Source organism: Nicotiana sylvestris, chromosome 7, assembly GCF_000393655.2.
Source record: "Nicotiana sylvestris chromosome 7, ASM39365v2, whole genome shotgun sequence".
NCBI lineage: Eukaryota > Viridiplantae > Streptophyta > Magnoliopsida > Solanales > Solanaceae > Nicotiana > Nicotiana sylvestris.
Window position 1 is genome coordinate 2,589,374 of NC_091063.1, and position 11,063 is coordinate 2,600,436.

Here is an 11,063-nt window from a genome sequence, read left to right on the forward strand (position 1 = left end):
CAATCTTCCCTTCATTTATAATCTCAATATGCCAACCAGTTTGGCTAATATATTCGAAACTCAAAATGATTATTTTGAGACTTACAATAATATCAATGCCATGAACAATTTCACTCATCCGCGTAGTAATAAATTAGCTCTTCCGGGGCTTTTAATTGATTTTGTACTACTAGATCTTTTGTCACACCATCCATATGGTGAATGTCTCCGTCATAAATAAAATCATATCACAATAATTGTCATGGCCAAAATCATCATAAGCAAAATTATTTCTTGCTTTAATAACTTTTTATAAGGCATGACAAAATATTTTTTGGCATACCACGCGTACACGACCAATGACATATTTATGTAACCACATTGTTGTCACGACCCCAAACACCCTGGTCATGATGGCGCCTATCACAGTACTAGGCCAACCGAAATAACACGAACCACATGGAAGATCTTTTGTAAAATTTTCTTTTTTTCTAAACAAATTAAGTCTCAAATTCTTTCATTTTAAAACATTAAGAGAAATACGCGGAAACAAGTACGAAAATACAATCAATACAACTTAAATCTGGTGTCACTAGTCACGAGCCACTAAATACACTCAACACTGTCTGCTCAATACAAAACAAGTCTGAAATATAAAGTACTAGAATAGGAAGGAGAAAGGCAGGGCTGCGAATACCGTGCAACTACCTTGCGATCTCCGGATAAGATTCTGAGAGTGCTGGAAGCTCTCACTCTGATGCTCGGGCACCTGGATCTACACACAAGGTGCAGGAAGTAATGTGAGTATGCCAACTCAGTAAGTAACTAAAGTAAATAAAGTCTGAGTGCAGTGACGAGCATTTAAAATCATATGCATACTTATCAAGAAATGTCAACAGAATTATCAAGTCAAAATCTGTAGTTTAATAGCCAATTATCTCGTAAAACTCCAGTTTTAATTAAAAATCTTTTAAAAACAGTTATTTAACATTTTTCGACAGAGGCTCAGTATAAAAGAAGCGTGAAAGCAAAAATATGTCATAAACAAGCTGTTGATACCCAATTTTCCCCCATATATTTTTTATACATGTATATACTTTCAAAACAGCACATATGTAGTTATAAGCATGCATACGCATTTTTATAATTTTTCTATAATTTTTAAAAGCTCCAAATTGATTTATTCCTTCTCTTTTTATTTATAAAAATTTCCAATAATTATCTTTAAAATTATTTTATATGGTGATTTAGTCATCTACATACGTTATTTATGTCAAAATAGTGTTTAAATATTTTTACTGCATTTGTTTAATTGCATTTACATTTTTAGGCTAAATTGCATATCTTTTCAATAATAGCCCATGTTAACGTATAATTAAATTATTGATGCATAAAATAATCTTTTATATTTTTAAAATGTTAAACAACTATTTTAAATCATTTTAGTACACGAAAATATTAACATTTATTATTTTTTATAAATAATATAAACATTAAAAGTGGCTATTTAAAATCTAGCCTATTTTTATTTTCAATTTCAGCCCCAAACTAACCCAATTACTAGCCCAATTTTAATTAAATTACCCATCCCAAACCCTAGCTACCCGATTCAACCCCCAAAACCTTTTAATCTCGGCTGTTGATCATAAAGATCAACGGCCACAAACGACCATTCCTAAAATAAACCCAAAAGACCCCCAAACCCTATCATTTCACACTACCCGCCTCCTTGAAATCCCTTTCTGCTCTCAAACGCTCTCAAAACCTAACCCTAATAATCTCACTGACCCTCGTCCATGGCCATCTCGGATGATTTCTCACCACCTCTCAAGCCTCCAATGGCCTCCATCACGTTAATCTTGCCATCTCCAGGGCCTTCAAGGGACCAGGGCTAGTTGGCTTGCATCTATGGTTCCTCTCTCGCCAGTTTCAGGCCATTCTAGTGTGATTCCGAGCAAGATCGTCCTATATTGACTACGATCTATGGTTTTCTAAGCAAGTTTCTTCACCTCTGTATGGTTCTATTTGAAACCCTAATTTATTTCTAAACCTCTTAGATCTGTACAGATCTAAGATGATTTGGGTTTGTTTCATGTGAGTTTTACAATAACCTTAAGATTCTTTACAAGAATCGTATGATTTTCAAGCGATTTTCATTTTTTCCTAAACTAGGGTTTCCGGAATTTCTTTTTACAAATTGTTTGATGACTTTTTGTGTTTAATCTTCTGCTTCTCATATATTTTGACTGATTTTGTAAGTATGCTACAACCTTAGCCCGTTTGTACTGAAAGCCCTAATTCTTTTTGATGTTCTTCGTCTGGTTTCTGAGTACTAGTATATCGACTGGTTCTTATTTTGGGTTCTTGTGATTTCTCATGGCTTTATTTCCCTAATATGCTTCTACTGAATTTCTTAGTTTGAGCTTTGACTGATTCTATGTGCTTGTGTTAATCCTGACTATTCATGTTAAGACCTGTAACATTCTCTTTGAATCAGTTATGTTCTAACTATTTGTTTTGTTAAAATTATGTGGAATCCTGACTATTCATGTTCTACCTTATTTTATATGTTAAACATGCTGACTCTTTCATGACTTTCTCCTAATTATTCTGAAATCCTTATTTCTTGGTTTGATTTGAACATTTTCCCTTAAACTTTCGATTCTTACCTCTATACTCGATTTGATTGAATTGCTTGCCTTAATTAATTTTCCTTTGCCTTGTTTGTATTTTGCTGATTCTTACTGATTTGTTTCCTTAATTAAAACTTCTGTTCATTTACCCCTAATTACCTACTCTATACTAAACCTTACTTGATTCTTTTCCTTAAATACTTAGCATGCTTTTACCGTTGATTTAAATTGTCCCTTGATTAAGGGAAAGACTTGTTGATTTACATGTGACTTCCCTGATTTGCTACTTAATTGATCTCTTACCTTATTTGTTAAGCTTTTAATTACTATATAAACCCCCTCTTATTTTAATTTATGAACAACGAACACTACTTCATCTACACTATTATACTCTCAAAAGCTCTCTACTCTCTCCTGTTCCTTGCAATTCTTATTAGTCCAGTCGACTGTAAAACAAGGCTGGCTACTGGCATCATCTCTACTCTATATTTTGTATACTCTCCTTAACTGGTATGTTCTGATTCAATTCACATTCCAAGCTATGTGTTTCCTTTGTTGCGGCAGTTCATCAATTTGTGATTTTAGTTCTATGTGCTATTCTACTTAATATGCAATCAACATGCCTAGATTACTGTATCACAAAGCATGTTTAAGCCCATAGCTATTATACTATTTGGCATGCCAATCTTGCTTTAAATAATTTGTTCACTAGCACGTCCCAAGCTGCATTGTGTGCTTATGATTTCACCCAGCATGACCAAATCCTGCCTGTTTTGTATCTGATTAGTATTTCTAAAACCTTGAATGTTTCATGAAGTGTTTGTCGAGTCCAGTTTGTTCTATTTCACTAATGAGATCCTATTTGTGTCTTAAAGCTATGTGTTCTCAACTTAACTTTGCAACTACAATCTGTGTATTTGATTGCCATCACTAAGGTGCATTCTAGGTGTTCCCCTACCTCTTTCCCTTGTGTGAGGTCTATTCTAAAACTGTATGTTCTCTGTCTTGCTTTCTAATTATTGTAAAAATGCTCTTCATGTTTTTTCAGACTATTCCTACTATAACTATGTTCTGATTTTCATAAAATTCTTTCTACTACTAAGACCTTCTTTATCTGTTTACCAAACTCTTTCAAATCATTATGCACTCTCACATTACTCTAAGAATATTAGGTTCTGCCCCTCTGATATGTGTACTGCCTTGAGACCCTTTGAGGTCTCTATGAACTCTGGCATGTCAGAGCTGGCCTTTCCACACTACACCTAAATCAGTTATTGTTTGAGAAAAGATTTAGGTGTGAGCACTGCCCGGGATCTTTGAGGTCCTTAGGGAACTCTGACATACCTAGACATGATATTGTCTATGGAACTTTGCATTTGAGGTTATTGGAGGCTTGGAAGTCATTTGTGCCTACTGCAGGCTCCCTATAGATTAACTTCTGTTTATTTATGCATTTTCATTTAATTCATTGGTTTGTAATAATTATCGTAAACAACATTGAGGTGATTAGTAAAAAAGGGTGGGTAGTCATATATATGTTGGGTAGCTTGGGTAGATACCATGCCTATAGGGTTGTGTTAATTCAAATGTGTTTACTATGTTTGCTTTACTTCCACAATATTAAAAACCATGCCTATAGGATCTACATGGCTTTAATAATAGAGATCATGCCTATAGGGTTAAAATCAGCTTTATAATTAGGCATCATGCCTATAGGTTTAAAATCAGATTTATAATTAGATATCATGCCTATAGAATAATTGAAGTTCAGCTTTCGTTGCAGCATGTGTTCACATTCGTCTCCTTAGAAATCATGCCTATAAGTTTGGAAATCAGCTCTAATAGAAATCATGCCTATAGAACTTAAAATCAGTTTAGTTAAACAAATCAATTTAATTCATGTTTGAATTGGTTTAATTAACTGTCTGTTTCTTTAAATAAGTTTCCAAACACTATCTTAAATCAATACTGCTAGAAAGCATGCCTATAGGATCTCAAGTTGCCCGTTTTAAAAATTGTTCACTGTTTTACTGCATTCCTAATCAATACAGATACCATGCTTTTAGGACGTCATTGTTATGCATTTTGGCAAGCCTCTAGGGCGATTTAAATTCTGCAACCATAAAACTGTGCTTTGTTATTTGAAACTGTGTAGATTTAACAAGTATAAAATCAATATGCAAGCTAATAGGTCTTTGACACTTGGTTCTAACTCATGCCGTATAATCCCTGCTCACCTAGATATCATGTTCTAGGATTTTCTCTTAAATACCTGACTGTTGTTTGAAGACGTACATTTATTTGTTATATTTGTGGAGGTGACTGTGAGCCTGTAATTTATTCTCTTTAAATGCAACCCTAATTGTTCTTGATTGACGCCTAGACTTTTTATCCTTTAAAACCTTAGGGAGGTCTAGAACTGTCCAAAAGTAGAGGTTCTAAATACCTCCAGGGCCACGAGAAAGGGACGGGTAGTGCATGCATAGGACATTTTCAAGGTTGCTAGAGCTTTTAGGCTACGACCAAGGGGAGGGAATTGGGTAGTAAGGATATGACGACTACGCGCTAATATCACGTGTAGCCCCTCATTGAAAAGTGATTATCGGGCATTGCGTGGGGTGATCCTGTAGGCTAACCAACCTATGACCCCTCTTTCCCAATTCCTAATGTTTAAACTTTACTTTTCTCTATGTATGCAACTTGTTCAAGTCTTTTTCCTTTGTCTCATTACTTGAGTTATACAACATCCAAAACATGCCTTTATTTGCAAGTATGTGTTTAAACTATTTATTTGTTAAAAGGACTAATTCATAATATAAGTTCGGTTGGGACCCACCGTTGTGGACCGAGAGGGGTGCCTAACACCTTCCCCTTAAGGTTATTTCAAGCCCTTACCCTAATTCTCTGGTAATGCAAACTAGTCTAAGAGTTAATCACTCTAGGTGCCCTAACGCACCATAATCCGTTAGGTGGCGACCCTTCAAAACCCAAATCCCAAAAGGAAATGAGTTATTACCCCCCATGAACGTCGGAACCTAGACTTCTCTCACTCCGCGGAGGGAAAAAAGGGGGCACAACACAAGCCCCTTGGGCAAGGCATCACTCATAAGTATAGCCTCTCGGGCAAGCCTCTCAATCACTCGTGAATCAGCTCTCGTCAATCAGTACTCACACTCAGCACTCTGGCTCAATAGATATCTCATAATAATAATAATAACCGATGCGACGTGTAGCCCGATCCATAATATATAGTCGACTACGCTCACTAGGGGTGTACAGACTCCGGGAGGGCTTTTACATCCCAAGCGTCATATCGCTGCAGCGCGCAACCCGATCTAATATATATCTCTGCGGCGTGCAACCCTCTATATATATATATATATATATTTGTGTAGCCCGATCCATAACATATATCTAATCCTTATCATTAGGTCCTCAACCTCTCTCAGCCGTTAACCTCACGGTCACTCGGGCACATTAGTGAAAATCAGGGAAACTCAATCCAAATAGTTTTCATATATTAATAAGTAGAGTGATAAAACTGGATTAAACAATAAACAAGTAAAACATGACTGAGGATATGCTTCCAAATCAAAACAGTGTGAGAAAAGTAGTAAAATATCCCTAAGGGTCTAAATAGTTCGACACAAAGGCCCAAAACATGGCATTCAGCCCAAGTAAATAAACTAATTTCTAAAACACATGGATATCATGTACAATATATCAAAATATGCAACTATACAGTCGCCACGAGACGGACCAAGTCACAATCCCTAAGGGTGCACGCCCACACGCCCGTAACCTAGCATGTGCGTCACCTCATTTATCAAATAGTATGAAATTTTGGGGTTTCATACCCTCAGGTCTAGATTTGCAATCGCTACTTACCTCAAACCAGATAAAATACTACTCTGCGACTCCCTTGCCTCTTGACTCGGCCTCAACTCGCATCGAATCTATCCAAAATAAGAATCATAATATCAATTTATGCTAAGGGAACAAAGCCCACGCGAAAATAATCAAATTACATCGAAAATCCTGAAATTGATCAAACCCGACCCTCAGGCCCACGTCTCGGAATCTGATAAAAATCACATCAATAGAATCCTTATCCTCTCATGAGTCCATACATACAAGGAACATCAAAATTGGACCTCAAATAGCCCCATCCCCAATTTTACTTCTCCAAATTCAAGCCCTAACTTCCCCAAATTTTCACCTTTATTCTCATAAATTTCATGCTTAAACAACTGAAAATCAATATTGAATCGAGTTTTAGGTTCAAGAAACTCACCTCAATGGAGACCCCCTTGATTCCCTCTTTAAAACCCTCTAAAAAGCTTCAAATCCGGATAGAAATGGTGGAAAACAAACCAAATTTCACGAAGGCAGGTTTATATAGTTTTTGCCCAGGCATTTCCGCACCTACGAACAAATTAACGCATCAGCGGTCCGCACCTGCGGACCAATCCACCGCTTCTACGGATTTTCATTTAATACCACCCGTCCGTACCTACGGTCAATCCACCGTATTTGCGGGCTCACAGGTGTGCCTCAACTCTCACTTCTGTGCTGCCCAACCGCATCTGCGGCCTTTCCTTGCTTCTGCAGTCTTCGCACCTGTGGTCCCCTAACCGCAGGTGCGGTTATGACAGAACCAGCAGCTTCAACTGCATTTTCCAATTTCCAAACTTTTCGGTAACCATCCGAAATCATCCTGAGGCCCCCAGGACCTCAACCAAAAATACGAACAAGTCACATACCACTATTCAAACTTATACCAACCCTCGGAACACTCAAACCAATATCGAATCATCAAAACACCCTCAGATTCAAGCTTAAGGTTTTCAAATCTTCCCAATTCCGCAAACGATCAAAAGGTCTATCAAACATCACCTGAATGACCTGAAATTTTGCACACACGTCATAATTGACACAACAAACCTACTCCAACTTCTGGAATTCCATTCCGACCATGATATCAAGATTCCACTACTAACCGGAAAGTGCCAAAATTCCAATTTCGCCAATTCAAGCCTAAATCTACCACGGATCTCCAAATTACATTCCGAACACGTTCCTAAATCCCAAATCACCTCACAAAGCTATCTAAACTATAAAAACCATGTTCCGAGATTGTTTGCTCACAAGTCAACTTCCAATTGACTTTTCTTTTGGCCGACATCCTTACTAGTTTCATCAGTTAATGCAGAATCATATGCAAATAGTATACACCGATAGATTCTATCTTGTATACTATCGGTTAGCTAATCCAATACCTATTGGTTAGCATCATGTTTATCACTAATGTAGATACACAACTGTGAGAATATGGCTCTGATATTATTTGAAAGAATTTGAGCATCCAGCTTAAAACCTTAAGCAATAGGTGGAATAGAGTCCCAGATCTTTATAAGACCCTTTGGATGCCTGTTTATACACGACATAGTTCATCTATATAACTCAACAAAAAAAAAGAAACCTAAATGAACTTGGGAGAAGTCAAACCTCAATGATAAAAGCTTACCTATTATCATCAAATTCATTAGTTCCATAGTCCGACTGTGTAGAGATGGTCATAGCAGGTTCAAGTTGAGCACATTGAATAAAAAAGGGCATGACTGCACTCATATAAGGAAGAAAATCCTGTCCAAGGCAATGAAAAATTCTACTATATGCCTGCAATGAAATAAAGAAAATAAAGAGAGGCCAATCCGTAAAAAAACTTTGATATTAAAATAAAGCGATTAACACATACTATTAGCAAGTAATTAATAAGAGGACCATCCCCCTTCGCTTGTACTCCTTGTAATGACATAAGCACTTCCATAACCTTTAATGACAACAACAGAAAGGAAATAAATAAAAAGTAAGCTCTATGTTGAGAAATGACCAAAGGAAAATATCACACCAGCATATACCAAGACAAGAAAAAGAATTCCAGGAGAGGCAGAAAGGTATCCCTGACATTATTTAGCTGCACAAAAATTGCTGAAAGATGTAATAACTTAAACAAGAGTAATCTATACTATGGTTTAACTATAGTAAAGCCATCTGCCAAAGCATGACAAATAAAACAAGAACGAAGCAATCCCGACCAATAGCATCAATATACGTGTTCAGTATCCCATGAGTAGGGAATCCTAGTACACAAGGTATCCCGTGTTTATGCAGGGTTCGCGGGAGGGCCGCACCCCAAGGGGTGTGATATAGACACCTACCCTAATGCAAGCATTAGTGGATGCTTTCACGGCTTGAACCTATAGGCCACACGGAGACAAGATGGAACCAAAGAAGATGTGTTCAGTATCCCATTAGGATGGCATCAATATACGTGTTCAATCAATGGCATCAATTTTTGTGTTCAATCAATGGCATCAATATATGTTTTCAATACTATGGCATAATTGGTAGAAAACCTGCTTTTCGTCTCCCCTAAATTTCTCTTTGCCAACAGCCATCGCAACAGAGCCTATGCACTCTATTGCGGGTTAAAGAATGAGATTAGATTTCAGATCTGTGTTCCTCAGGACAGCTTTCAAGTGTGACATAATAGTGTCATAGTAGGTTCCGAAGTGCTCCTGTTGACGTATAAAATATAAACCTTCACGATATCAGTAGATATAGAACTGAGTAAAAAAGAAATGCACCAGTTAATACCTTAACAGAGTGAGATATACTAGTTATTGCAGTTAATGCAGCAAGTGAACAATCTCTCGAATATAAATCTCTGCTAACCGCTCTAAAGAATAGGTAGTACACACAGGAATGAAGTGCGCGGACTTGGTCAGCTGATCCACAATCACCAAATAGCATCTAACTTCTTCAAAGTTCGTGGGAGTCCAACTACAAAGTCCATGGTAATCTGCTCCTACTTCCACTCTGGAATATCTATCTGCTGAAGCAAGCCACCCGATCTCTGATGCTTATATTTCACCTGCTCATAATTGAGACACCGAGCTACAAATCCCACAATATCCTTCTTCATTCTTCTCCACCAATAATGCTGTCTCAAATCCTGATACATCTTCGCGGAACCTGAATGGATGGAATACCGCGAGCTATGGGCCTCCTCCAGAATCAACTCCCGAAGCCCATCTACATTGGGCATACATATCCGGCCCTGCATCCTCAATACTCAGTCATCACCAATAGTCACATCTCTGGCATCTTCATGCTGAACTCTATCCTTAAGGACAAGCAAATGAGGATCATCATACTGGCGCTCTCTGATGCGATCAAACAAGGAAGACCGAGAAACCACACAAGCTAAGACACGACTGGGCTCCGAAATATCCAACCTCACAAACCGATTGACCAAGGCCGGAACGTCAACTGCAAGAGGTCTCTCCCTAGCAGGAATAAATACAAGACTTCCCATACTTACCGCCTTCCTACTCAAAGCATCGGGCACTACATTGCCTTCGCCGGATGGTACAAGATAGTAATATCATAATCCTTTAGAAGCTCCAACCATCTCTACTACCTCAAATTGAGATCCTTCTACTTGAACAAGTGTTGGAGGCTACGATGATCAGTAAACACCTCACAAGACACAGCATAGAGATAATGCCTCCAAATCTTCAACGCGTGAACAATGGCAGCCAACTCTAGATCATGAATATGGTAGTTCTTCTCATGCGGCTTCAACTGACGAGAAGCATAAACAATCACTCTACCCTCATACATCAACACACACCTAATACCAACTCTCGAAGCATCACAATACACTATATATGAACATGAAGCTGATGACAAAACTAACATTGGAGCTGTGGTCAAGGCAATCTTGAGCTTCTGAAAGCTCGCCTCACACTCATCCGACCACCTGAATGGAGCATCCTTTTAAGTCAATTTGGTCAAGGGTGATGCAACAGATGAAAATCCCTAAACAAACCGATAGTAGTAGCCTGCCAAACCAAGAAAACTGTGTATCTCTATGGCTGAGGACGGTCTAGGCCAACTCTGAACCACCTCTATCTTCTTCAGATCAACCTGAATACCCTCACTAGACACCACGTGCCCCAAGAAAGCCATTGAACTGAGCCAAAACTCACACTTGGAGAACTTTGCATAAAGCTTCTCCCCGCTCAATCTCTGCAACACAACTCTCAAATGCTCCGCGTGCTCCTCCTGACTATGCGAGTATACCAGAATATCATCAATGAATACAATAGCGAACAAGTTGAGATAAGGTCGAAACACATTGTTCAACAAATGCATGAACGTTGGGGGGCATTGGTCAGCCCAAAAGACATCATAAGGAACTCATAATGACCATATCGGGTCCTAAAAGCTGTCTTAAGAATATTCAAGTCCCTGATATTCATCTGGTGATACCCTGAACGGAGATCAATCTTGGAGAACACTCTCGCTCCCTAAAGCTGGTCAAATAAATCATTAATACGGGGCAAAGGATACTTGTTCTTGATTGTAACTTTGTTCAACTGC

The 11,063-nt window shown here is 38.1% G+C and overlaps 1 protein-coding gene across 1 annotated transcript; it reads right to left on the reverse strand.

Moving 5' to 3' along the window:
* Positions 1 to 8,114: 8,114 nt before the first annotated feature.
* Positions 8,115 to 9,311, reverse strand: LOC138872447 (importin subunit beta-3-like). The gene is made up of 4 exons (XM_070150451.1): positions 9,273 to 9,311; positions 9,032 to 9,193; positions 8,371 to 8,445; positions 8,115 to 8,291 (listed from the first exon to the last, which is right to left on the reverse strand). Exons 2-4 carry the CDS (start codon positions 9,071 to 9,073, stop codon positions 8,136 to 8,138), a joined length of 273 nt encoding a protein of 90 aa, XP_070006552.1. The 5' UTR covers positions 9,074 to 9,193; positions 9,273 to 9,311; the 3' UTR covers positions 8,115 to 8,135.
* Positions 9,312 to 11,063: the final 1,752 nt, after the last annotated feature.